The sequence below is a fragment of the Vigna umbellata genome, chromosome 1 (genome assembly GCF_029865625.1).
Source record: "Vigna umbellata cultivar VRB3 chromosome 1, Vumbellata_1.0, whole genome shotgun sequence".
Taxonomy (NCBI): Eukaryota; Viridiplantae; Streptophyta; class Magnoliopsida; order Fabales; family Fabaceae; genus Vigna; species Vigna umbellata.
This window is the reverse complement of record NC_142165.1, coordinates 48,909,797-48,937,648: the sequence shown is the minus strand read 5'-3', so window position 1 is coordinate 48,937,648 and position 27,852 is coordinate 48,909,797. Positions and strand designations below refer to the sequence as shown.

General features: G+C 34.2%; 5 protein-coding genes across 5 annotated transcripts; 2 read left to right on the top strand and 3 right to left on the bottom strand.

The window, feature by feature from the left end:
- Positions 1–521: 521 nt before the first annotated feature.
- Positions 522–8,858, top strand: LOC124845316 (uncharacterized). The gene is made up of 10 exons (XM_047322393.2): positions 522–891; positions 998–1,041; positions 1,179–1,311; positions 1,453–1,579; positions 2,241–2,830; positions 3,920–4,199; positions 4,288–4,567; positions 6,033–6,191; positions 7,221–7,685; positions 8,145–8,858. Exons 1-10 carry the CDS (start codon positions 720–722, stop codon positions 8,436–8,438), a joined length of 2,544 nt encoding a protein of 847 aa, XP_047178349.1. The 5' UTR covers positions 522–719; the 3' UTR covers positions 8,439–8,858.
- Positions 8,859–9,884: 1,026 nt separating this feature from the next.
- Positions 9,885–11,709, top strand: LOC124845320 (Adenine nucleotide alpha hydrolases-like superfamily protein). The gene is made up of 2 exons (XM_047322396.2): positions 9,885–10,534; positions 11,112–11,709. Exons 1-2 carry the CDS (start codon positions 10,074–10,076, stop codon positions 11,278–11,280), a joined length of 630 nt encoding a protein of 209 aa, XP_047178352.1. The 5' UTR covers positions 9,885–10,073; the 3' UTR covers positions 11,281–11,709.
- Positions 11,710–12,560: 851 nt separating this feature from the next.
- On the bottom strand, positions 12,561–13,979 carry LOC124845331 (uncharacterized). Its single transcript, XM_047322407.2, has one exon. The coding sequence runs from the start codon at positions 13,728–13,730 to the stop codon at positions 12,561–12,563; it is 1,170 nt and encodes a 389-aa protein (XP_047178363.2). The 5' UTR covers positions 13,731–13,979.
- An 897-nt stretch (positions 13,980–14,876) lies between these two features.
- LOC124845325 (putative inactive poly [ADP-ribose] polymerase SRO2) lies at positions 14,877–16,835 on the bottom strand. Its single transcript, XM_047322402.2, has 4 exons — positions 16,380–16,835; positions 16,036–16,274; positions 15,806–15,936; positions 14,877–15,700 (listed from the first exon to the last, which is right to left on the bottom strand). The coding sequence occupies exons 1-4, from the start codon at positions 16,760–16,762 to the stop codon at positions 15,590–15,592; spliced, it is 864 nt and encodes a 287-aa protein (XP_047178358.2). The 5' UTR covers positions 16,763–16,835; the 3' UTR covers positions 14,877–15,589.
- Positions 16,836–18,002: 1,167 nt separating this feature from the next.
- On the bottom strand, positions 18,003–26,772 carry TCP-1 (T-complex protein 1 alpha subunit). Its single transcript, XM_047322401.2, has 17 exons — positions 26,607–26,772; positions 26,436–26,500; positions 26,262–26,351; positions 26,099–26,185; positions 25,948–26,007; positions 25,750–25,800; positions 25,164–25,259; positions 24,277–24,342; positions 23,941–24,158; positions 23,462–23,558; positions 22,790–22,876; positions 22,028–22,162; positions 20,623–20,727; positions 19,481–19,609; positions 19,089–19,192; positions 18,534–18,624; positions 18,003–18,451 (listed from the first exon to the last, which is right to left on the bottom strand). The coding sequence occupies exons 1-17, from the start codon at positions 26,677–26,679 to the stop codon at positions 18,368–18,370; spliced, it is 1,638 nt and encodes a 545-aa protein (XP_047178357.2). The 5' UTR covers positions 26,680–26,772; the 3' UTR covers positions 18,003–18,367.
- Between the last annotated feature and the right edge of the window lie 1,080 nt (positions 26,773–27,852).

The window sequence follows — 27,852 nt, the reverse complement described above, 5'->3', positions numbered from 1 at the left end:
TGGTGATTAAGCATTTTTCGTTTTGTTTTGCTTCTAATTTTTTAGATGATTAAGCCTAATTTATTTTGTCTAAATATTGAGTTATGGTTTCTATTTCAGTTTTTAAGGAACCTCATACTTAATTAATACGTTACTTGAAAATAATATTAAAATAACTATGTTTTCAATTAAAAATGTATTACTTTTACTTGCTTAAAAATATACACGGAATTTATTTTAAAGAATAGAAATTAAAGTTCAATATTTTATGAAAAACTGTGGTTTTTTTTAGATGGCAGAAATAAAAAACAGTGTAAAATAAAGATGAATATCCCTTTGTATATCAATTATTGATATTAATAATTTTTACTATGGACTCTATACACTGAAATCCGATTGAACGGTGAGATATAATATTCCAAATAAATACTGATTATTTTCCAAAAAAAAAAAGTCTGAAAATATTAATCATCCTTAAAAGCAAAAACAAATCCCTGATTTACTTAACACGAAGTTTTTCAGAAATGGATTAATGGTAATTTGCCGAAAAAGGGGGGAAAAAGGGCAAACTCAGAAGAGTGAAAAGGAGGGTTTAGTTCGGTATTGTTCTCTTTCCGTTTGGGTGCAAATCATAGAGAGAGAGAGAGAGAGAGACAGCGAGCAGAGATATTTTCATCGCGGCGGAACCCTAGTGAGGAGAGCGGCGAGGGCGGTGGCAGATCGGAGAGCGAGCAAGGAGGATGAGCGGCAAAGGCGGTGGGGGCCACAAGGCAGGGATTCCTCCGGCGAGTCGGAAGATGGTTCAGAGTCTGAAGGAGATAGTGAGCAACATCCCCGAACATGAGATCTACGCCACCCTCAAAGACTGTAACATGGACCCTAACGAAGCCGTTAGTCGACTCCTTTCCCAAGGTATAACACTATACTGCACTAGGGTTTTTCAATTTAATCACTGGTTTCGTTTTTCGCTTTCGTCGAACGTGTCCAATCTTATGTAACTTCGTTGCTCTTTCCGTAGATCCTTTTCACGAGGTCAAGAGCAAGCGAGAGAAGAAAAAGGAGGTGTGTTTGTATCTACGTTCAGTTCGTTTTCGTTTTTTTTTATTGTAGATGTGTGTTATGAGGAGTTAGTTGATACTTCTGTTTATGTATTTGCTTCCGATGCTCACGATGAGAATTTAACTGTATATTATTTTCAGACTAAGGACACGACGGATTCCAGGCCTCGAGGGGTAAGCAATACGTCTAGTCGTGGCAGCGGTGGCGGCGCTAGGGTTAGTGCGGACCGCTATGTTGGGCGTGGAGGTGCTACTCAATTCAGTAGCAGTGGGGGTAAGCGGGATGCTTGTTCTATTTTTTTAATACCGCTTTTAGTCTTATGCTGCTTTGTACGTTACCAAGTTTTCTTTAATATCTGTTGTTGATTTATTGTTGTTGTGGTTGCCATCATCATCACCTTTGTTTGGAGGTCAGATTCTGGTCTTCTGCAGGGAAAACCTGTATTGAAAAAGGATAATGGAACGCCTGGTTATGGAGTTTCTACTTATTCTGCGCCTAGCGCATTGGATAATAATGGAAGCAGGCAACTACCATCCTACAGGTATATTACGATCTGTTTGCGAGTTTGGTCTGGTTATTATGCTTAGAAAAAAAAATTTGGCCATTTGTGTTTAACTTGGATTTTAATTCTATTCATGTACAAGGTGGTGTTTTATGCTTCCTCCTGTTTCTTCTAAAAAACAAGTTGGCTTTTAAAGCATGCAACTTTTTGCAAGCACTGTAAATTCAGTTTTATTCTTTCCTCAAATAGTTGATGCATTCTGTGCCTTATTTCTCTGGATTACTTTATCTCACGGTAACAAAGCAAATTAGTGTCCATTTTTGTCTTCTGAAGATATACAAGACACCAAACTGATTACAATGAACTACTCTATTTATAAAAATCTCCTCTTTATATAACTATATAATTTTTTTACGTTTAAATTTGTCCTCCAATGGTATATGTAACATCAAATTATCTTTCAAATTGATATGTTTGTAATCAAATTGGATTTTGGAGGATGAATTTGATTGCATTAGATATCATTTAGGGACCAATATGATGTTTTATAGGTTGAGGGGGCCAAAGTTGGTGTTTACCTTATTTGTCTTTTCTTTTATGTTACAAAATTAAATTTTTGCTGTAAGTGATTGGGTACTGATCACATTTTTAGAATGTGAGCTAAGGTGGAGTGTCTCATGAATGTTCAAAACCTTTGCAGTGATTCTGTCCGTGTCTGTGATGGGCTATCTTCATCTCAACACGGTGGATTGCAATCTGCATGGGTGGCGAACCCAGGTCAAGTATCTATGGCTGATATTGTCAGGATGGGTAGGCCACAGGCAAAGACATCCATTCCCAACTCTTCTCTCCACAGTGGTAACCATCAGCATGTTTTTGCACCCCCAGCATCTTCACAGCACAATTTGCATTCATTGCAAGGTCATGCTTCTAAGGTGTCAGAGACAAACAATGATCAAGGCTTTGGTTTTAACTCAAATGTTGAACAGAATGATGAATGGCCATCTATTGAGCACCAATCTGCTGTTTGTGTATCCTCAGTTGTAGATGATCAACCAACATCTGAGTACCATACAAACTCTTCTAATTCTGCTGAAGCTAACCAGCAGCTGAAGACCCATGTAAATGAACTTGTAGCTGAAGATGATCCTGTTGAGAATCCAGACAACGCCGGATCTGTTAAAAGTACATCTGAGGACAATCCTGAAAGTACATCAGCTTTTGATGGTAGCTTGTACAATGACATGAATCCCTACCAACCTCATCGGCACCCTTTTGAAAATAATGAAGGTGACTACGATGCTTATTTGTTACTTGTCTTGTATCTCTATCTCTATTTATATTGATCATCTACTTCATATATATATATATATATATTTATATTTCTTTCTTTTAACTCATTATGGATAGACTTCATGATAAACACTTGTAGAAGATTTTAGGTGGTAGAATAATCAAACTTCTCCCTTGAGAATTAAATTGTGCACCTTAGTCTTTGGAAAGGTGAAGTTATACCAAAGAGCTTCTAAACAAGATGAGGTGCAGACGTTATTTTTAATTTGTGGAAGAAGTCTGATTTATTTTATGTTTTATCTTCGTCTATTACTGCCTTTTGAAAAATTTCTACAGAATGAGTCGTAGTTATCATGTAATTGGAATGATGGTACAAGTATTTTCATATAAAGTTGCTTTGTAATTGCTCATTTTTCATGTTTATATGCCTTTTGTTTGCGTATTTGGTGATTTTCTTAAAATTACACTTGCTGTTACTAGAATTTGCTGGAATCATCTAAGTCACAGGCATAGCACAGTGAAAATTGTAATCAGTGGTGTTAAATAAGTGCTATAGCACTATTGTATTGGGGAATTTCTTAGATCTGCCATTGCAATTCCGTCAGCTCATGGGTGTCTTGGTTGTTCCATGTATCCCATATCTTCTTGTCATCTCTCATGAGTGATTGGACTTTTGACATGTTATCTATGTTCATTTTGTTTGGCACACAGCATGACTTTTTATTTATATTTCATTGGTTTTTTATCGTATTTTAAAACTATTATGCAACTTCTGCTTTTTTCCTTGAAAGTGTCTGCTAAATGGTACGGTGGATTATTGGCTTTCTTCCATTTTCCATAATCCACAATTCTCTTATTCACTAGTCAATCCAATGGGTTGGTTATTGTTGTTATTATCTTTTCTTTGTCATCCTTTATACTCATGATTGGTTTAATAGGATTTATTGTATTTCTAGTATGTTCACAGGCCTGCCTGTGTATGATCTGTAATGGTTTAGATTGTTATTATAATATTGTGTGAAGTTCAGGATCATATCAAACTCGTGCCTTCATTTAGGTCCTAATTTTGTAACTTCTTCCTTTTAGTTGAAGGTGTTTCATCAGTTGCTGCAAATTTGGAGCAACTAAATTTACACTCAAATGATCAGGAGACAGAACAAGAGGAGGAGAGTTCTTCTGTTGTAATTCCAAATCACTTACAACTCCATACCCCTGAATGCTTGAATCTGAGCTTTGGAAGTTTTGGATCTGCTAATGATGCCACCATTTCTGGATCTGGCCCGTATACTTCTAGGCCCTTGAAAAGTAACTTGGAGGATACATCTGGAGCAACTGATGTTTCAACAATTGTATCCTCCGATGTCAGGCATGTGCTTAGAATATCAGTATACTTTCTTAAATATTCTGGATTATGGGGATGTTCATCTTACTGATGTATTTTTTTGTTCTTGCAGAAATCCTGACTATTATGGGGATGAGCATCTGACTTCTACCTCTGATGGAAATTTAGCTCACTTATCTGGTGTAGATGCTGGGACTTTTGAGCATTCCTCCATTTCACAATCAGAGGCTTTAAAATCTGAACCCCCTGAAACTGCTCAGGAAAATCAATACTCATTTCCTTCTTCTCAGCACGAGTTTGCGTACGAAAATGCCCAACAACCAGATGTTACATTCCCTCATTCACAGACAAGCTCACAGATACAGAACCTGTCTCCCTTCTCTAGTGTAATGGTAATGCATAGAATTCTTAAATCTTTTGAGTTGCAATATACAACATTTTCGTGTCTGAATCTGTTAGTTATAGAGTTAGTTCTGAAATGATTTTGATATTGTTGGAACTAGATTCAGTAGAACCTCAACAATATTCTTGATTGGAAAAACAAGAAATAACACTGTAAACATCCTTTAATCTCAGAGCAAATGCACCTGAGAGAAGACATAACTCTCTCTGCCCATTCCCTAAGGACTACCGCAAAAGTACTGGATGATGATTACATGCATGCCCCTTTTCCGTATAATCTCGCATATCCTAACTAACTGCCACATCAGCAGATCTTTAACTCCTAATAAGTTGCTGTTGGGGAGCATACGCCCAAATTCATCGTTATAACCCTACCTGCCACTAAATGAACAGTCTTGCCCTAAGGCTGAGATAAGGAAACTGACTTCTGGTACAAATCCATCTTTCTAAGCTATTGACCGAAGATTTGACGTTTGTTCCTCTTCTTGAACTGCAACCTGAATGTTGTTCCTTAAAGGCCACAGTGTCGAGTAAAGTATTTGCAGAAAAAAATATTTTTACAACTTCTACAGTTTACATAGGTGTTGCTAAGTGGAAGCTTTCATAGTCAGTGATCACGAGGACCATAACTTGGATTGTCTAGGAGAGATCAAAATTGCCATGCTTTATGAGACAGACCACCATAGGAGGCATAGATTGCCACTGAACTATCTCATGCTCTACTTTCAGAAAATTGGTTAAACGACCTATGCACTTTATACATAGTGTTCCTACAAAATCAGAGTTCAAAGCTTTTGTAGGCATTGATAATGTGGACCGTTTCAAACTTGGATTGTCTTGGCGGCATCAAAATTGCCATGCTTTATGAGACAATAAATAACCTGACTCCTGCATAGAAAGCATGGAGTGCAATGAACTGTCTGACATCCACTTCCTGGAATGTGCCCATTGGTTATAGCTAGCCTCCGGCTTCTGCTGCGACCAGGACACAAAAAATTTGCATGTCACTAGAGAAAGTGGGCATAAAACTTCTCAGCTATATAATTGCTGCTATGATAACATGGAAGACAACAGGGACAATGGCAAAGCATCACCTCTATTTCAAAGTAAAAAGTGCGCTGTAAAAAGTGAACTTTGGATGGGCAATTTTAATCAATTTTTGTGATGGAATTGAGGATAGAAATTCCCCCATTTGATGTCATCCGTATTACTGGGATGGTTTATGATTTTTCCATCACCCATGTTTATGCTGAGTGAACTTACTACACAAATTTGTGTGACAAGTTATCAATAGTGACTTAAATATTGTGCAGGGCCATTTATTGCTTTACTGTCATATGTAGTAATAACTTGTATCCCTGTAGTTATTTATTTATTTATTTATTTTTATTTCGTTTCAATATTATCTAGCTATTTTACTACTTGGACCAAACTTACAGTGCTGTTTCTTTGCAGGCTTATACCAATTCTTTGCCCAGTGCTCTGTTGGCGTCAACTGTTCAAACAGCAAGGGAGGATATCCCATACTCACCCTTCCCTGCAACACAATCAATGCCTGCTAAATATAGCAACATTGCTTCTTCAATTGGTGGTCCCACTATAACCATGTCCGAGGTGAACTTCTGCTCCTGCTTATCTTAGTTTTTCTTTAGCATTCGAGACAGGTTGATTACTCTTAGTCAAAGAGAATGTGTACTGGTGTTTGCATGTTCATTGTACGTGTGGACTGGACTGCAGTTATATTCTGGTACATAACAGCACTAGGAAGTGTTGGCTTGAGCGAGCTACTTGAATTAGTGTTGATGGTTAATAGTCTTCACTTGAGCCAATATTTGTCTAATGACTGTTTACTACCTACATAGTTAGTATTTAATTACTTAATTAGCAACTTAAAATAATATATTAGGTGAGAAGAGGCATTTTGCATTTTTATGCCTACGTTTCTGCATGGATGATATCCTGTGTCTGCATTGTGTTTGATTTAATCTTGAGTATTTCTGCACTCTGCTCTGCAATCTACCAGTGATAAATCTTGTGTGATTCTATGTCCATTCATCATGTTACTAATCAGTTTGATATTCCAATAAAAATGGGAGTGGATAATTTATGGACGACATTGTTATGTGAATATATTGTGCAAAGGCACTGAAATACTATTACTTTAAAAAATGAAGATCCTGGTGAGACATTGTATGTTAAATAAAATATGTTTATATATATATATATATATATATATATCAACGTGTTGCTTATCCTATTCCAATCCAAGTTGACGGTCTTTTCCATTTCCCAGTCCGTGTGAAGTGTAATACTCGAGGTTGGCTAGTACTTTGTGGTTGCTGGATATTAGAAAACAGAGTATAATCTGGGACTACAAATATGGGGTGTAATTGTATTAGTATTTATATTGAATATGGATTTCGTACATGTATCTGTGCCTTACATTTGCGAAAGCAAACATGGGATTTATCATATTGAATCTAAAATAATCCCAGGTCATGGGGCATTTTACATTGACATTGCCAACAGTTGCATTTGGAGTTTATCATCTGTATCCGTACTTGTATATTGATTTCATAATTTTTGTTATTACGAGGGAGAGCACGGTCTTTGTTGTCATTAATATTATTTGTCAACTTGTAGGCTCTGAGGGCTAATAACATTTCAACGCCTCAACCTAATCCACAAGCTCTACCTGGTGCCAATGTTGCCACTGGACCTGCAGTTCCCCAACAACACCTTGCTCTGCATCCCTATTCCCAACCTACCCTTCCCCTGGGACATTTTGCTAATATGATTAGCTATCCATTCTTGCCTCAGAGTTATACCTACATGCCATCAGCATTTCAGCAGGCTTTTGCGGGCAATAACACATACCACCAATCTTTGGCTGCCATGCTTCCACAATATAAAAATAGCATTTCTGTCAGCAGCTTACCCCAGTCTGCTGCTGTTGCATCTGGATATGGTTTCGGAAGTTCCACCAGCATTCCTGGCGGAAACTATCCATTGAATCCTCCAGCTGCGCCTACCAGTACAACTATTGGATATGATGATGTTATAAACTCTCAGTATAAGGACAATAATCATATGATCTCACTGCAGCAGGTAAAGGTCTTCAATTTTGTTTTCCATGTACAATGTCTTACAAGTTGAACCTATTCAACCTCAGCATTTCCACCTTTACAAATTGAAGTTATTTGTTAATTTTAATTCCACCTCTGTTCCAAAATAATTGCAGTTTTAGTCATGTTGTCACATTATAATGAAACATTAATTTATTTTTCCTCCTAATATACCCTCAAATCAATTACATTTTTATTTCTTATTTAGAGTAACGTATATATGTGAAGAGTAAGGCTATTTGAGTGAAATTGTTTCAAAAAGTAGTATATTTATGCTTGTGGAACGAAGGTAATATTTATGCTTGTGGAACGAAGGTAATATTTATGCTTGTGAAAAACCATGGTCCTTTTTAAGGTCATATAAATACAAGTTTTAAGATGTGTGCTAATTGGTTGGTTATATCAAAGAAGGACGTACTAATTTTTTGTTTGGTTGTGTCAGAATGAGAATTCTCCCATGTGGGTTCATGGACCTAGCTCTCGAACAATGTCAGCAGTTCCTCCCAGCACGTATTACAGCTTCCAGCAGGGACAGAATCAACAAGGTGGGGGATTTCGGCAAAGTCAACAACAGGCTTCTCAGCATTTTGGATCCCTTGGTTACCCTAATTTCTATCACTCTCAGAGCGGGGTATCTCTGGAACACCCTCAGCAGAATCCTAGGGAAGCAACCCTTGGTGGTTCTCAAAGCCAACCGCCCAAGCAGACCCAACAAATATGGCAAAACAGCTACTAATCCCAATCCCCTGCTTCCTATTCACCTCCCGGTTTTTATTAAGGGTCTTGATGTGAGTTTGAAAGTGACCGGTCACAGGCATTATTAAATGTAGCATTGTTTGGTCTCAAGCCAAGAGAAGACACCCTATATGGCCGCCACCCCGTGCGAAGTTGTATTCTATATAATATAAATTATGCTCCTCATCTTTAACTTAGGTTTTAATTAAGTGTGCTAATTTCGTGTACAACGTACATACCCTTTTTTTTTCCCACCATTCTTCGCATCGCATCTCCCTATAGTGGAAAGTAAGTTTCCTCCTTTTATACTCCCCCTTCTTCGTATCCTTTTATCCAACCTTTTCAAAACTTCAAGGTTAAGGGGAATACAAATTATAAAGTATAATTATAATTATCTTTTGGATCGTTTTTCCATTTATTATCTACTTTTCTCTTCAATTTTCACAATTTAAGTCAAAGGGAGTAATTAATACTTTTTATAAGTTTGGGACTTGTTATTTGACATTAAAGGAGATATGCGTATTTTTAAAATTATCCAATAAAAAAGTGATTGTTGGTGCGCTTCTGACCTTAAAACAACTGATGCATTGATATTCTGATTAAAAGAAAGACCACGAACGATTTCCTCGTTCACTATGCGGGCTCATTTGAACTATCTTTTATATCTCGATAAGCAAATACCTGTTTCAATCCCATCAGTGATTATTGAAGATTGCCAGTACCGTTCTCTCTTATATCTCATTCTCAACTTGCCCTGTGAATTTCTTCAGTGTCAAATTTAGTGATTAAAACTATGATTTTTCCAATTCAAGGATATTGGTAACGCAATTTTTAGATTCTCATTTTGTACAATTCCTTACCTCGATGATACCTCACCGTGTTAAAAGAATAGACATGCCATCGTTCTGACCAATATAACTAATCATAAATTCAAGAGTAAAATGTCGAGGGAACATGATCAACGTACATTGCCCTCAATGATGCCTCCCTAATTAATTTTAAAATTAGGTAATGAACCAGTTTAGTTACACTTAAAATAAGTATTTTTAAAATAAATAACTTAATGACATCTTATTTAAAATATATACGATTTACTTATTGGAAAATATAAAATTATTTGTTTTTAAATTAAATAAATGATATCAACATATCAAAAAAATACTTAGGTTCTTAAGAACGTACGAACAACTTTATTTAATATCAGAAAAGATGTCTCTTTGTCGCAGTTGACAAAGTTGAAGATTTTCACAGAAAAAAACTTATAACTTTTTTATATTTGTTTAGTTTATTAAAAATAAAAATAATTGATTTTGACAAGTTATTTGGAAGAACTTAACGAAAACACCTAAGTTTAAAGAAAGGAAACGAGAATAGGAAAAAAAGCATAGAAAAATAAAATAAGAATATAGAAAAGAAAAGGAATTGACCGAGTCAGAGATGGTAAAAATAGGAGGTGAGAACAAACATCACCAGAACGACAATGGCTGTTCCCTTGTACTCGGTAGCATCACAAAAAATAATGAACCTCTCATATTATCACCATCAATATTTTCATCACAACCCATTTCGACATTCGTTTTTCTTCTCTTTACCCCTCTAGGAGTTTCGGCTGGCGTCGTCGTCGGCGACCTTAGACATGGCGCAAGGCATGGCTAGTAACCGGAACTCCAGCGCCGAGGCCAGGAAGGTCATGGTAGTGGCGGACCCCACGCGCGAGTCAGCAGGCGCGTTGCAGTACGCGCTTTCGCATGCTGTCATCGAACAAGACGAGTTGATTCTTCTGCACGTTGAGAACCCTAGCTCGTGGCGCAACACTATTTCCACGTTCCTGAAGATGCCTTCGTTGGGAAACTCCAACACTGTGTCCCTTGATTTTGGCGGAAGCGGCGGTGCTGCGGCCGAGGGAGAAGGGGTTGATTTTCTGGAGGAGATGAAGCAAATTTGCAAGTCATCTCAGCCAAAGATCAAAGTGCGTGCAATGAGGGTTGAGATGGATGGAAGAGACAGAGCCACCACCATTCTCTCCCTAAGCAAAACCTATGCGGTGGATGTCATAGTTATAGGCCAGAAACGCAGTATTTCTTCTGCATTGTTAGGGTTCGTATAACATCCTTTTCTCATTCAAATTACGTATCATTGAACTTCACGATTAAATTTAAATTTAGATACCCCGCTTATTACTGAGACGAACCTGCAATTTTGATTGAAAAACAATATCTGTAACATCTGCTTCCAGGTTTTACTGAAAAATTTTTAGGTGTGTGAAATTGTTAATTTTCATATATATCACATGTAGGGGAAGCGTTATTAATTTTGTTTCGTAATTGAAAATTTTAAATATATGTTATCTAGATATGATTGTGTTATTGATTTCGAAATGGAATATGTTCTTGTTTATTTATCTAACTTTACATGTTATTGATGTTTGCGTGAGTCATTTTTGTACTATCTTAAATTCTTGTCTCCAGGAAGAGAAATACAGGTTTTGCATTTTTTTTGATTGAAGTTAATTCAGCCTTTTGTGAGTAGATTACTTTTTATTTGAATATTTTTAATAGAATGTAGCTCCGATTTATTACCGGTCTAAACATTGTTTATGCTATTATTCAATGTTTATGTATGTGATGGTGAAGTTATAACCCTGTTGCTGATGATTTATGTTGCATGCAAACAGATATAAGCGACCCGTAGGAGGATCTATGAAAGTGATGAAACCCATAGACACAGCAGAGTATTTGATTCAAAACAGCTCATGCACCTGTGTTAGTGTACAGAGAAAAGGCCAAAATGGAGGTTATGTTCTCAATTCAAAAACTCACAGAAATTTCTGGCTCTTGGCTTGATTGGCTTCACATACATACATGGATCATACCTTGACCATGGCCATCCATGGTCGACATGGTTTTCTAGGACAGCATGAACCTATCAATTTCGTTGTGGATAGAATTAGGAGAAACTTTTATATGGGCACATATATATTACATTATACATTAGGCATTCAAATCATTACTGACTTTTGCAAAAACCTTTTTTATGATTGTTGTATTTTTATGACAACAACCTTAAACTTACTTGTCAAATGATGATTTGAGTGCTTATGATAAATAATGTCTATGTGAAAATTATTCTAGATTTTGTGAAATTGGTAAGAGTTCCCTGTAACTTGGTTGTTTTGCAAATGCTGAGAAACCCATGTATGTGATTCTGGTGCTTAGAATGCATAGGGACTTCTATCTTGAAAGGGTAAAAGATTTTTTAATATTACCTAACAACCCAATCTATGTATCTTAATGACTAACTTTTTGCTTCTCACATCTCAATGTTTGTCAGGAGAAAATATAGATTTCACTGTTAGACTTACAGGGAAGATTTGATAAAAATGTTAATTTGCTTTTCCCTTTGATTTATTCGGAAATTTACTATCATATACTCGCGGCACACACGTATCAATGAAACAGCTCTTGTTGTCATATTACTGCATATTTGCAGACACCCTAGCCACAAAAATAGAAACATCAAAGTTAATGTAAAACCTACGATGCATATTTATATCAGATACAACATATATCCTGGATGTAAATAAAAGTCCCTATTCTCAAATTCCAAATTAAAAAGTTAGCATTTCATTGTCTATTATTTCATTCTCTTGTTTAAAAGGGATAGATTTTATGTTTTGATTCATCAAAACACAATGATTATGTCTCAATATACTGAATTTATGTTACTTTTTTAACGATTGAGATACTACATCAATATATATTCTATCTCAGATTTGGACAGATGAAGCGAATTTAAATCTGTTCTTCGTTTCCCTAGACTCCCAGTATTGCAGAGTCCTGAAATATTCATGACAATTTGTGGAAAATTGTACTCCAAACCTTTTCAAATTTCCTTGCCTAAGCAAAATCTGATACAATGCACAAAACCCAAAAAACAAAGGCTTCTCTTTCTCTGCAAATATGTAATCAAGCCTTCAACGACTAAGCATAAAATAATTTCATAAAGCTGGCAATGCATGACTTAGAAGATGTTAAAGAAGAGAAAGTAATTTACTCAAACAAACTTTCGGTTCTAATGTCATAAACTACACCTTAACAAATTTAACCCATAAAAAGAAGCCTATTCAATTCTTCAACATTCCATAGCACCCACAATCTTCAATGCTTAATTTGTCAATGTTGCTGATGAACAAATTAAGTAACGAGAGTCCGTCATTTTCAAGTGAATCATCTTCCTCCACAACCACATTTCCATCAAATAAAAAATTCTCAACATAATTGAAGACGTTGTAGGAAAATTCAGCTCCAATATCATCTTCAGGAAGAAAAGCTATGGTACCACTAGCACTACGTATCACTTTATCTGTTGACACAAGAATCTCATCTTTCAAAATACCCACGGGACGCTCTAACTTTGGTAACATTCCTATTGTGTGCATTTTACACCAACACTCCACACCCTCGTACTTGTCATAGAAAACCCACAAATCTAAGCACTGTGCCACATTTTTCATTTCCAAGCAAATAATCACTGCAACCGAATCCTTGTACACTGCAAGTTTCTTATGAACTTCAGCATCACCAGCAACCAAAGGGGGCAACCCAATCCTGCTAAGAGCATAATTACATGCATTGACAGAAATTATCATTTCATTACTAACCTTTTCACTTACCTCCATAGCCACCCAATACAAGGTTTCTCTCACTGTCACACTGTTCTCAGTCCAAAACAAACACCCATTCACACTCACACATTGATTGTCACAATGTTTGATTTCCCTCCACAACCCTTCACGCAGAGAGTACTTTTGTACTCGAACAGCACAAGTTTTTGCAAGAGAATCACCCAAACACACTTCTTTGTTTGTGTCCTCAAAAGAGTGAACCCTCAAAACTTGATAATCACTGTAACTTTTGTTGAAGTAAAAGCCTACAAGACAGTGTGGTGGCACCATGTAAGGAAGCAAAGTGCTTTCTGGTTCCATGATTCGCTCGGTTTGTCCCGTGGCAGGATTCCAAAGAATGATGGTAGAGTTAGGATCGAAAGAATAGTGAATGGCACAGAGTATACCGTTGCATGAACCCACCATCTTGAAACCCATTTCAGAATCTGTGACCTTTGGAACATTAAGTGGTTTGAGCTTCTTTTCTTTGACATCTAGCAGAAACAGATCATGATCGTAGATTTCTCCATTCCAGCGAAAGCGATCGAGGATTAAAAGAGTGTTTCTACTGCTGAAGCAAAGAAAATGGTTTGAAAAGAAGGATTTGACACGGCTAAAAAATCTATACATTGATGTACTTCTGATAATGTTTTTGATTGCCTTTGTTTACTATGAACTAAGAAGAAAATTTGTTGCCATTTAGAACAATTGGGTGCAAAAAATAAGAAAGAACATTTTATTTGTTGGAGCGTTGGATCATAGCATACCATGTATCCAGAGAAAGAAGAGGCTTTTGAGTTGAAATACTATAAATGAGCACTGAAATCGAAAGGATGGAATGTGTAGGAAAATGAAGAGGCAAATTGAAATTTCCTTCCTTGGAATGTGTATGAATGGTTTTTACTCAAAATAAATGAATATGAAGAATGGTGATGCTTGGTGGAAGTGGAAGAGGTTTTTTGAACAATTCAAGGAAATAGTTATTTATTTGAATGATTATTTCCATCTATACTATAAATTCGAACTTTCTCATTCCTTACTAAACAAACAATTTCTCTTTTTCTCTAAGCCTTCTTGTTTTTTTCTTTATCTTTCAAGACAAACAGAAAATTCAAAATCTACCTAGCCCAGTTATTGCTGTCTACACCTCCGTATTACTACCTACATCTTCATATGTGCTGGAAAACTTATTCTTAAAATATTACTCCAGAAATCTTGTTTTGGAATATATCTCATATGTTAAACACCATTAATTTGGTGGTGCGGATAGTAATTATGGGAAATATGAAAAAGACCAAAACTAAACACGAAATTGGATGGACTTTCCATAGGCATACTTAGCCCAGTTAGAAATCAAATAAATTTCCTAAGCCCTGTATTTATTCTTTCTTCTAATTGTCCTGTCTATGATTTCAATTTTATTACAAAATTCAAACTCATTCTCGTGAGTTAATAGTTTTCTTATTGATTTATTTTTCTCGAATTGAGTCTATTCAATGATTTTATATATATATATATAAGATTTGAAAATTATTAATCTTTTTTTTTTCAAATAAAGACAGATACATATGTAATTATATACTCAAATTATTAATGTCATATTTACAATAACTATGTTATCAAAAAACAACATATATTATAATTATAAGAAATTATTTGTTGTAATGTTTTACTAGTTTTAAATTTTAATTAAAGAATTTGTCAAATTAAGAATTTAATGAAACAATAAATATAAAGATAAAAAAAACCCGTATTTAAAATTAACAAGACAATGGATAAACTGAATCTTGGAAATTCATTTCCTCAACATAATTTACACTGAAAGTTTGAAGAGACAAAGATAGGAATACAATTGCACCCATGAACCAACCCATACTAATACAATTTTTTATTACTTGTATGTGAATTTGTTCTATTCTATTTTATAAAATCCTACTAACAATGTAAACCGGGCTATTGACTTCAGCACCCCCACAAATACTAACTACCTCCTTCACCACCATCACATCCCTGTCTCCAATGCTAACTCTGTTGCTTCCTTCATCACTGCTACTGCAATGGAAAAAGAAGAGAGAGAGAATGTTGCAAAGCTATTTTCAAAACATATTTCATGCAGAAGTGTTTCATAAACTCATTCCAGAAAATTGGTTCTAAATATTTATTCTGAAAAATATTTTTCAAAATATATTTCACACATTCTGAAAATTTTATTTCCAAAATTACGTTCCAAAAAATCCTGTTTTAGATATTATGATCCAAAAATCTTGTTCTGAAAATTTTTTCTGAAGTTTTATGAATATATTAATGTAGCCCAAATGGTCATTTTAAAAATTTGAGAGGGTGTGTAAGAAATTGAGAGGATGCAGGAAGCAAAAGCCGAACCCAATTACTATCAACCCAACTATCAAAATTTAAAACCTAACGAAATGAACAACATATAAGGAAAAAGAAAAGCAATAATTTTTTGGTAAAAAGCAGAAAAAGAGAGACTAAAGAATGTGCACATCGTAGTTGGATTTTATGATCACTGAATGGAGCAGTGTGTCTCCCACAATCAATCTCACTTTGTTTATCCATACTTGTCTTGAAATCTTCCGTTGCTGATACCAAACAGTGTAAACTCACTCAGTTCTACTGCTAATTTACATTACAAATAAAGCAGTAAGAACCTGAAAACAAGACAATTATTTAATATTGATCATTACTCGGTAAATTCGGTAGCTTCTGAGTAACATAGTCATCTCTGCTGGTTTCAAATTATTTGAAACTCTTGCTACTAAATTGGGAAACAACAAATATGGTGATTGAGGTTTCAGTGCTCCATGTACCACTGAATCTGCACACCATAGCCAACAAAAATGAAATATGTACAACGAATTACATGCTACTGAAACTTAAGAATTGTGGCAAGAAACGAAAAGGTAACACCAATTACCCTTTGTGTAATTATATCTGAAACTAAGAATATAATTTGGATGAATGTGTGAATTCATAAAAGCAGTCCAGATAATATGTTTTGTAGGTGCTAAAATATCATCCACACCAGAGTCATATTGCTTAGAACTAGGTTGGCTCTGCTTTGAACCACAACCAACAGCTTCCACCTTCCCTAAAATCACTCTGCATAGTAACACATGTCTCAAACCATGCTCATCTGCTACTGTACACATAGCACTGTCAATGAAGTAAACAAATTCTTAGCTCTATTTATTTTCTCCCAGGCATAAAATTGACATCGAAAATGGAACTGGTTCGTACAAAAAATACTGTGGCACGCACCTATCAATGGAGGAATGGACAGAAAATAAGGGAATCCCAACACCGTGAGACTCATCGTGATCATCATGGCTTTTGCATCCATTGAATCCAACAGATACAATTTCTAGGAGATCATCCAAGGAACTACCATACCAAGCATTCCTTACATTTGCATCTCCACCAGATTTGATTGCCACAGCCTTAGAGAAAATATTGAAGGAATCCCAACGAGTTTGCCTTGCCAAACTAAAGGAAACATCGTTCTTGTGAATGGCAATGACAGTTGTGGCATTTCCCATAAATCCCATACCCTTCAAGAAACCATTCTTAATGGATTCGTATTCTTCACTCTCCTTCTCTACTTTCGGTAATCCCTTCCCAACCCAATTCTCTATTCGCTGCATTTATTTCTTCCTCTAAAATAAGAAGGTTTATACGTAATTGAGCTTTTTGTTGATTTTATTTTTCCCGCTTATAAGTTCAATGTGTCATTAGTAATGGGTGAAAGCAAATGTTGAATATTATATATGAAGTGTGGGGGTGGGCACGAACCTTGCGGATCAAGGTAATATATTGCCGTGCTGAAATCGAATACTGTATCTACCGACGGCTTGGATTTTGTGGTGTTCACAAGACACCGTTAATTTTCTTGAAAAACAAGAAAATACCTTCTAAAACCTTCTATGCTTAATATGTAGAACAAAGTACCTTTTTAGTTGCACTGATATTAATATTGGAAAGTAAATTAAAGTTAAATAAATAGAAGTAGTTTTCGTTTAGGAGAAAAAAAAAAGAAAATTTTTTAAAATTAATACCGAATAATTTAAATCGCATAAAGTTAATATTTGAGAATTTAATATTGTAACATAAAAAGGTAAATAAATTAAATGAGAATTTTTTGAGGAAGAAAAACATATACTTCTGAAATTTATTAGAAAACATTGAAGTTTAAAATGGGACTTTAAATTTACAATATTAAAGCATTTAATTTATAAAATAAAAATGAAAATTGTGTGATTCCTTGTCACTGTCAAGTTGCATGTAGACTCTACGTTGGCTTTCTAAGGCTTCAGGTTTCCGCAAATCGTCAGCAACTTTTTCTTTTCTACCATTTATGTTTCAACCATCCATTCCTACTTGTGAATTATTGGTTTCAAAGCGGTTGTGGAAAGTTTTCGTGAAAGAATGTATTTATGTACACATTTCTTACTCTATACAAATAGATTACTAAAAAGCTCCTTGGACTTTTCTTCAACTAAAATAAAATATAATTAATCTTCTTCATTATAGAGCCTCTAATTACACATCTTTAATAAATTTTTTTCATTTAAATAATAATGCTACATTTTTTTACAATTTATTTATAATAACACTTAAAACTTCATCTAATTTTTGAAATATACTTCGAATGAAAAATTTGCCAATCGTATTAAAATGTATCATCCATTATATATAGCTACTTTGTGCTCAATGTAATTGATGGGAAATTAAATATTTAATAATCAATGAACATAACCACAAAAGTCGTCCCTAATTCTATTAAATACATGTTCACCTATATTCATCTTAGTTCCTATTCTTGCCGGGCCCGCTCCCTCAATGATATCTATCACAGCCAAATTATGTTAATGTGTCCTCTTGATATGAAAAGATTAAATGGCATCGTAATCCAATTTGCACACGTATTTAGTTCATACATTAAAAACTAATTACTACCAATAAAACATCAAAATTCCAGAAACCAAACACTGCCTCAGATGTACAAACATGCAACCAGCCAATGCATGACCAAAAATGTGTGCCTAAAATTTGTAGGAAGATAAACTGCTAGTTATAGTTAAATATAATTAACGCTACTTTAATAAAATCAATTATAACATTTTCTCTTCAAGAACAAGGGCATTGAAGATAAAATGCAGATACCCTCTTCGAATGCACACCAGCACAACCTGCAAAAGCCTCCCTTTTTGTAAGAACCGGGAAGTACACGCTTTCTAAATTCAATAACACTAATCTTCATTTTGACTTTCTTCCTTGACAAGCTTGATCATGTCATCAATTCGTAGGATAGTAATGGCAGCTTCTGTGGCAAACTGAAATAAATAACCAAAAAAGTTTAGACAAGATGGAAGCTATTTCTTGAAGTCAACAACTACTAATATTCTAAGTACATACCTGAATAATTTTGACTTTGCTCATTGCAGGCTCAATGACTCCAGCCTCCAAGTTGTTTCTGATTTTCCCTTCAGAAAGGTCCAGACCCATGCTGGGAAAAAATAGAGCAAAACAGTATCGGTATTTTAATGTAATAGAAAAGAAAGCTTATCAAGCACCATTTTTCATCTGTATTCTCAATTTTTACTTTTCTCTAGTTTACATTGTTAAAACAAGCCTTTGTTGGAATAACACTTCAATCTCTATATTATGGATAAAAAATGCACAAACTTATTTTGCCTGTCCAAATCCAATGATAAAATTTATATCGTGTATTTTATCTATTGACCCACAACGCCCAAATACCAAATAAATGCACATGACATTGCAAAATCATGTCAAATGGTTAAGAAACCTACTAGCGGAATTACCATTCTCCAACACACAGGTTCTAAGAAAATACTAATCATGAGAAATATAACCACAGCAAAGCTAAATTCAACAAAAAGACTCCAAGCTAGAAAGACAAAATACAAAGGAAAGTATATTTAGTCACTATTACTAGTAAGCAAATACCTTGATAAATGTTTCTTATCAGCTTTAGTTTGCGCTGAATGGTGGTAGGCCCGTAATTTTGCAACCAGCTCAGTAGCATCCTTAGCAGCATTAACCGAAAGCACCTGTGCCAGTCAAGTGACATCAATATATACATTTGAAAATGGTTGGAAACAGGAACCGATCTATCAAAACTAATTGACACAAAAATCCAAGCAATTGAAATTAAATATCACGTCAACTAGTAAATTCTTAACATGTCCAACAAACAAGAAAGCTCAACTGCACTAAAATTACAGAATAACTACCTAGTGTAGAATCCACATATAACTATATGGTAAAATCTATTTAGTGAACGTTGGATGAAGACCAAACTGTAAATTCTGCCCTACACCCTAGATATTTGTAATTACCTTTGGAATGATTAACAGAGACTCGGCAAATTCTGCTATAGCCAACTGCTCCCGAGACCCTAAAGTTGTAGCAAGGTACTCCAAATAAACTGACAAAGCTGCTTCAACTGCACCTCCACCAGCTACCACCTGAATTTTATATTTTGAAAAATCAAGCACAAGGCAAACAAAATAGGAAATTTTAAAAAACATATAAAATATATATACAAAATCAGGCTACTAATACACAGGAGAAAATTCACAATCATCAAGAAAAATTTAAGGAGTAACCTTTTCACCATCAAACCCCTAATCACAAATCCTCACTGCCACTGATCAAATAGGATTAGTTTCTTATAAATTCAAAAAACCGATTCTGATCTATAAAAAAATAGTCATGTTTTTTAAGAATTTAGAGAAGGAAGAAAACTACTTTGTTTGCTACAACAATAAAATTCTTTTAAAATTTTTTTATGACAAGCTATTCAAAAGTGCTTGTGATTATTTTAAAAATTTACTTTTAGCGTCTGATTTCATATGACAAACTTTTAAAGCCAATTCTTCAATTAAAAAAGTGATTCTTTTTCAAGAGAATATATAACAAGCAGACACAACCTAAATTCTGACTCTTGACAATTAGAATCTTTTATCTTAAGTGCATTACACATTAATTGACCTTTTAACGGTATCATTCACTACCCAGAATTATGTAACTAAAAATGGGTGGGTGGGTGGAAAAGCTGAGGTATGCCCTCCTGACAAATTCTGTCTATCAAAGTGCAATCCAAATATTTAAGATGACTCTAGTGATTGGAAAACAAATCATTTTGGATTTATACATGCATCATTGTATTTAAATGACTATATTTAAGTGGGGCATATTACTTCTCATCAAGTGCCTTAAAGTCAGACCAAGGATATTATTTCTCGTCACACACTAAGTTACAAGCAAGCATGCAATACCGAGGAACACAACATCATGCTGGATGTGTGGTAGAACCATAACAAGACAAATTATATTACAGCAGTAACATAGGATTATCGTGAGGTCAACTTCACTGAAAGAAACCAATTCAAATTATGATATTCCCTGAAAAAATGAATCTAATGTAACATAATTACTTTCGACCAAAGTGAGATGAAAGCCAAAGAAAGCAGGATACCATGTTTGATTCAAGAGTTCTCTTGACAATCGACAGCGCATCATGCAGAGCTCTATCCATCTCATCAAGCATATGGTCATTTGCACCTCTTAAAATCAAAGATACCTATAGAAGAATCACAGAATTAGGTGATAATGTAGTGTAAAACATGAAAATTATGACTATTAATACATTTTAATAATAATATTCTGAAAGACATATTTGACAGATAAGAAATTAATTATCACCAAAAAAAGTCATTTTTCTTGAAAAAGTAAGTGAGAACGATAATGGGTTTCAGAGAATCTGATGATTTGGAATCACGAGAAAAAAATACCGAAAATAAGGAAAAACAAACTTTTTGAATTTTAAAATTAAATTTCAAAATAATAATGTGATGCATTTTCTTTAACTTTTTAAACATAAATCGTAATTAAGTGTCTCAATAATGAGACTAAATTTAATTATACGTAAGATAAGAATTTAGTTATTAAGAATTTGTACGAGGGTTTGATATATAAATTTTAATTATATTTGGCGATTTTGATAAAGGAATAATTCTTTGATGTGTTTCAAATTTTCATAAATAAAATAAAATTGTGGGGTTTATGCCATTGAATATAAAAAGTAGATTGATTGTAAAACAATTTATGTAAATAATGGTTAAATTAATTTAATGAATTTATTGTATACAGATGATAATAAAAAACAATAATATATAATTATCTTCATAGAGAGGAGAGACGTTACGGCTGGAAATACAATTCTTTATAATATACTAATATACGATTCTCATAACCCCATGATCACCACGTACTACCAAAAATAAACATCCGTTTTCCTCATAATTTACATATCCACACTTCCTAGTGTTCAAATTCTATATGATAGACAATTCAGTTAACTAGATTCACTTTTGGATCTGATTGACTTTATTCCCTTTTTTCTGGACTCCATGAAGATGACCTTTTCTATCAATAATGCATTGATGCAACTTAATTGTCATTCCAATGAAGAAATTATAACCAGCGCAAAGCAGGTCCACATTTTCATGATACTTCAGAGATCAAAATATGAAAGCCTACTTCAGAGGTTAATAAATTTTAAGGATTTTGGTAGCTGTCTATTTTATTTCCAATATTCAATGTTTAAAAAATGCAATTACCCAGTACAACCTGTATGGGCTTGCACACCAATTCTGCGCAATATTTGAGGTTGAACATGGATTCTAAAAAAGAGCATCTTAAGAGGTAAGTATACGGATTGTCAATTTTACTTCATTTAATGCTTTATGGAGTTCTTTTAAGCAATTTCCCTATTTTGGCCATCAAGGACTCTTGAATCTTTAAATTCCTCGTGCTTTTCTGTCATGAATTTATTTTTTTTTGAGAAAGGAGAAAAACTTGAAGTCAATCAAATTACTTACTGCACTTGTAGTTTTGGTCCCTTTGATCATAACTACAGCATCATCAGATATTCTTTCCTCAACAACCTCATCAGCAGATCCAAGAAAAGATGGTTCAAATGTTTCCTCTCCTTCCATATCAGCAAATGTTGAGACCTGTCAAAAGTAAAAATAAAGTCAGACGGTGGATAAAGGAACTGGTACTGTAAACTTCTATTGAAGACAGTCAATGACTATTAGGGAATGGTATTAATACAAATTGAAACAGACAGAATCAAGGATCCTGGTTACTTGAATCTTGCGGCATTTTATTTACTATAAATTCATCCTATTGATTGCTAATTAAGTCATGATCAGATGTATATAAGAGACCCTCATCCAGCCTAATGACAAAGAATACAGCCCACTCCCTTCAACAAAACAGAGACACCGTGGTAACAAAGTAAGGTTACTTTCGTTCAACTTAAGCCTCACATTAACAAGCGGAAAACACTTCATATTTCAGAAAGAAAAAGGGCTTCTTGGATGACAGGCTATTAAAAAGCCTAAAGACTTTAGGCTGGTAGAATTCAGAATGATCAATTGTTACAATGATTTGAATCAGACATTCGTTGCATTCTCTCCAACCCATATAAATAGCAACAATTTTATCATCTGGAAAAAAGGGGAGATAAAAAGGAAGGAATGGAGCACTATAATATTGACAGTCCATAGTATCAAATATTCAGATTTACAAACTTAAATTGCAATTAAATCAAGAAATTTAAAATAAACAAAGCCTACCAATGTTGCACCAGTAGCTTTGGCAACGTGACGCATATCCTCTTTCCGTACACGTCTTACAGCAATTGCCCCAGCCTCAACAAAGTACTGAGACAAAAATTAAATAGTCAGAAAGAAAGATAAATTCATGACTTTTTGTCATTCTTCAGAAGAAAATGTAATTTAAAAACAGTCACAAACTAAAACAGAAGAAAACTAATAAGCTAAGTTTAAAGATCCATAGGCATAGAGGTCACAACAAGTTTGGTGTAGCTTCATCATTGGGGCTCTACTAAATATTATTTCATAGTTTCATCATTTCACCATTTCATAGTAAAACTAATAAGGTAAGACATTTACTTCCTTAAAACAGGCCATATTTACTGAAATCACGAAGGGTTTATAAATTGGACCTTTTGTGGTCCTAAGTTTAACCATAGTCAATGAGTAAGTGTAATGATATACAACCAGCAAAAAAAAAATATGGTAGATAAAAAAAAAATCAAAGTCAGAAAACCCTCAAAAAATCCTAGCTTGTTTTGTCAAGAGTCCTTTGGTGGGATGATTCATTTAATTTGTCAACCAAACCCAAATTCTTTGTTATCATTCAAGTGTCGCATAAATGTAAGATTTTAAACAAATCATCTTGCTTGAAGAAAAATACCATTAAAAGAGTACCATAAAGAAGCATACCTTAAGTGCCATGTCATCAATTCCTTTAGTAGTCAGAACAACATTAGCTCCCGCTTTCAATAGCTTTTCAATCCGTTCCTTAGTCATATCAGCCTCTCTGCAGTTACAAAAATGGCAATTTGTTAAAATGTACTATAGATATATTTTATCTTACAAGATGATATGGATAAAGAATTGTCCCAAGCCAGGAAAAAGTGAATTCCTACATTGAAACTTTACATAATAAGGTGGATTGCACAATTAGATCAATATTTATCATAAGAACTACACAAACTAACGGATAACCATAATATTTTTATATTATTTAGCAAAAACACTTGAGAGGCTTTCGATTGACTTCATGCCTGTCATCCAAAATTCTATTTGTCTATTTTATTACTTTCAATAACATAATAAATTTATTCTCATATCTAAAGAAAATGAATCCAGTAAGGTTGGGTATCATAGTATTAGAAGCCATGTGATCATACTAACAGTACCTTTGACGAATTTTCTCTAGCTCCCTAGGATCAGTGACTAAAACTTGAACACCCAATTGCATTTTTGTCTTCTGTAGATTGAAATCAAGACACGCAATTTTTGCAGGGGCAACCCTAAGAGGCATTCCTTGTGCAGCACGGCCAGTATTTAGAGCATAACCATTCATCAGAAAACTGTCTCTAGCACTTTTTCCATGGGCTTTCAAGATATTAATTCCCTGGAACATGAGTCACAAAATAAACAAGGAATTAAATCAATTCAAATCCAACATACCACTAAAAACTGGCATCTTTCGTCAAGGAAAATAACTGAAAAAGAGAAATTCTACTACCAACCTTAATTGGGTACTTAACTTCACCTCGAGCATTGGTCATCTTAACAGATTGCACAGCATCTACAACCTGCGTAAATTGCACATACAAGTCAACTTCAAAACATAAAAAATAATTTCTAATAACTACAGTCATCAGAAGAAAACAGTCATCGGAAGAAAAACTTGTCCTAAAATAGTAGTTTGCACTGTTTCCACAACTAAGCCCCAAAATTCAAAATCCACAGGGACCATAGCCCCAATAAGCATACATATGACTAACATAACCTCTTTCAAAATCCACAGGGACCATAGCCCCAAAATTCAAACTGCACTAGGGTTGAATTTAACACATGAGATCACATACATATTCCAGTAATAACCCCCCACCCCAAATATATTAAAAATCAAGAAAACATATTTAACTACAAAACTTCCATGACACCCACAGTTTGAACAAATGCTTTCTGGTTAACATCGCAATCATTTTGATTGATTCTATAACTCTCGTGATATCAATAATAAAGCTTTTATTTCAGTTTCATGTGAAAATACTTAATATTGCCGAGCCAAATATAGTCAACAAAACAAAATTTTACACATGAAATCAAGAAAATATTTCACCTCCTATCCTCTCAAAGCAGAAATGAAGTATAAAATTTGGTAAGAAAAACTAGGATGTTTTACTAAAAACAGATTTTAAAATGAGATGAGGATTGAAAGAATATAGCTTAACCAATATCAAGTTCAACTACTATTCCAACTACAAATTGATTCGTGAAGCAGAAAAATGCATATGAGCTTTACACAATTGGATACGAACTAGATTTTGCATAAGAAGCGGGGTGTGCATTAATCGTGTGAAATAAACCCCCAACATTCAATATAAAATCATTGCAATCACAAACATACCAAATTGGCAAAGAAGTCACTATCACCAGCAATCAACTTTGAGGACATACTGGTCTTGGCACAGTTAATTAGTGAATCCTTTCCAAGCTTTTCAACCTACAGGTAAAGAGAACAATCTGACTGAGTACCACACTATACACAACAATTTGCAGATGCATTGATATTGGTACATAAAATGACTATGAAAGTAAGCTTATCAAAAAAATAACACAGGGAACCAATAGAACAGATGCTTACTATCATCCTCACAGCCAAACTTTTTATGCTGATGCAAAATCGAATACAGGAAGCATAAGCATAAATTTTTTATACGTGTGATATTATGGGCAATGGATTAGTTAAGGAAATCAAATCATAAGAACACCTAATGAGAGGAATGCAACTCAGAATTCTCTACACATCCATGATGTAAAATGGTTATAAGAGAAACCATTATGGAACTAACGTTATTGGTTTTCAGTTAAACTAACCATAACACCTATAAACGATCTTAGAAGAAAGAGATTACATTGTCATCTTGGAACATACAAACTGTGATTAACATCCTCAAACATACAAAAAATTAAAAAGGTCAGGAACATCTTACCTTGACAGACAGTTTTTCTTCTACATATTTACAGGCCTCCCGCATAGCAAGCTATCCAGAATAATCAACATAAAGAAAAGTTAAATAATACAAGTTCCCCATTCAAATAAAAGAACATCAAAACTTCATAACTGTAGCTACAAAGTTCAAAAAAACAATCGGCAATCAATTAAGTTCAAGAAATGAAAAGACACTTACTCTATATCCACTGATGATCGAGGTAGGATGAATCTTGTTCCTGACAAGATCATTTGCCCTCTGCAGAACAATAACACTCGTTAGTAACATCCATTGCGTCCGAGACAAACACAACTCAAACAGAGTAGCAAAAAGAGATCGTCGCAGTTACTTTGAGAAGTTCAGCGGCTACAATGACGACAGAGGTAGTACCATCTCCTACTTCCCTGTCTTGAAGCTCGGCAAGTTCCACCAAAACCTAAAAAACCACACACATGAGTAACAGCGAAGAAACGAGAAACAGAAATGCAAAGAAAAATCGTTTTCTCGTTCACCTTGGCAGCAGGATGCTCCACTTCCAACATCTTGAGAATCGTAGCACCGTCGTTGGTGATCGTGACGTCGCCAATGTCGTCGACGAGCATCTGAAAAAAGCGCGTAGCGAATCGATTCAAACATTGCCAACTTTATCTAAGATCTAACTACAGAGAGAGAGATAGGCAGACTACCTTGTCGAGACCAACGGGACCTAACGAGCTTTTGACGATGTTGGCAACGGCTTGGCACGCCACCACTGCGTTACCGGAGAAATGAACGAACGACGTTAGAAATGGTTGCTTCGTTATTCGTTGTGGAAGACGAAGAATATAACCAGAGAAAGATAGAGATGGAAACGATACCGTTTTGTGTGCGAACGTCTTGGCCGGACTGTCGCTCGCCGGCGATGTCAGGGGTTTGCGCAACAACCGCCATTGGAGGGAGTATGTGTGTGCAGTCTAGGGCTTCACTCGCTAACACACACTTCGTAGGTGCAAAGGGTTTTGGTTTTTTCAACTTCGCCCTTCTTTATTTAACCTTTTCTTCTCTTTTTATGCTATTATACATCATTATTTTCATGCCTCTGTCTTAACCTTGGCATTTTCTTATGGTTAAATGGTTATTTTTGAAAAAAATAAAACCTTTTAAAAATATAGATTTAAATATGTGTTCATTTTGGTTTTATATTTTACTCTTTGAATTGTTTTTTAATTATGTTATTTAGAAAAAATAGTCTCTCTACTCAAATGTGATATACCTTATTGACATTAAAATTAATATTTTAAAAAATAAACATGTTACAAAGTGTATGACAGTCATAAATTAAAGTAGAGTTTTATTATTTATTTAGTTTCTATATTTAAGCAAGTATTATTTTTATCATATTAAAAAGAGCATATTTAAGTGTCTGTATATATTATTTTAATATATTTTAGTCTCTCTGAGTTTAAATTAAAACAAAATAGAAATGTCTAAAAAATTTAAAAAAATAAAATAATATAAGTACTATAATAGACAATATTTAGTGTAGAGATTAAAAAGTGAAATTTGTATAACTATAAAGATTAAAGGAGTAATTAATTCTTAAAATAATTTATTACATGATACTTCCAATTCTTTAGCAAATTTTAATAGTCTTTTAAACAAATAAATTAAACTTAATATTTATAAATTACATGAATTTAAAATATAAATTTTGAAAACAAAAAAAAAAATAAAAATGTTCTAAATTGTAAAGATTGAAAGCAGAATTACGAAAGATATGGTTTAAAATAAGTTTGTATGAAACAATTTTACTCTTTTTTGTTTATTAATATGGAAAATTATGATAGAAACCACGTAAATAATTTAAAATCGAAGTTTTCATTAAAAATTATCATTCACGAAATTTTAATGTAATTTCCAACCTATATTTAATGCAAGTTATAATGAAAACTTGTATATTAATTCCTTAACTACTATTCTTAAATTTTAAGTCAATGACCTACTAATATTTTTTTGTTACAAGTAACATTCGTTTTGATTTTGATATGTTAAGAGACTGATTTATATCTTCTTTGCTTAAGATAATAATTATATCCACTTCCCAATTTTACGAACAATCAAAAG

Coding starts and splice junctions, on each gene's coding strand:
- LOC124845320 (XM_047322396.2), top strand. CDS start 10,074: ATGGCGCAAGGCATGGCTAGTAACCGGAACTCCAGCGCCGAGGCCAGG. Junction 10,535..11,111: donor ATTTCTTCTGCATTGTTAGG/GTTCGTATAACA, acceptor GCATGCAAACAG/ATATAAGCGACCCGTAGGAG.
- LOC124845331 (XM_047322407.2), bottom strand. CDS start 13,730: ATGTATAGATTTTTTAGCCGTGTCAAATCCTTCTTTTCAAACCATTTT.
- LOC124845325 (XM_047322402.2), bottom strand. CDS start 16,762: ATGCAGCGAATAGAGAATTGGGTTGGGAAGGGATTACCGAAAGTAGAG. Junction 15,937..16,035: donor CAGATATAATTACACAAAGG/GTAATTGGTGTT, acceptor TATGGTGTGCAG/ATTCAGTGGTACATGGAGCA. Junction 15,701..15,805: donor GAAGCTACCGAATTTACCGA/GTAATGATCAAT, acceptor GTTTGGTATCAG/CAACGGAAGATTTCAAGACA.
- TCP-1 (XM_047322401.2), bottom strand. CDS start 26,679: ATGGCGGTTGTTGCGCAAACCCCTGACATCGCCGGCGAGCGACAGTCC. Junction 26,501..26,606: donor AGACGTTCGCACACAAAACG/GTATCGTTTCCA, acceptor CCGGTAACGCAG/TGGTGGCGTGCCAAGCCGTT. Junction 26,186..26,261: donor TGGAGCATCCTGCTGCCAAG/GTGAACGAGAAA, acceptor GTGGTTTTTTAG/GTTTTGGTGGAACTTGCCGA.
- LOC124845316 (XM_047322393.2), top strand. CDS start 720: ATGAGCGGCAAAGGCGGTGGGGGCCACAAGGCAGGGATTCCTCCGGCG. Junction 2,831..3,919: donor CCCTTTTGAAAATAATGAAG/GTGACTACGATG, acceptor TCTTCCTTTTAG/TTGAAGGTGTTTCATCAGTT. Junction 6,192..7,220: donor CCACTATAACCATGTCCGAG/GTGAACTTCTGC, acceptor GTCAACTTGTAG/GCTCTGAGGGCTAATAACAT.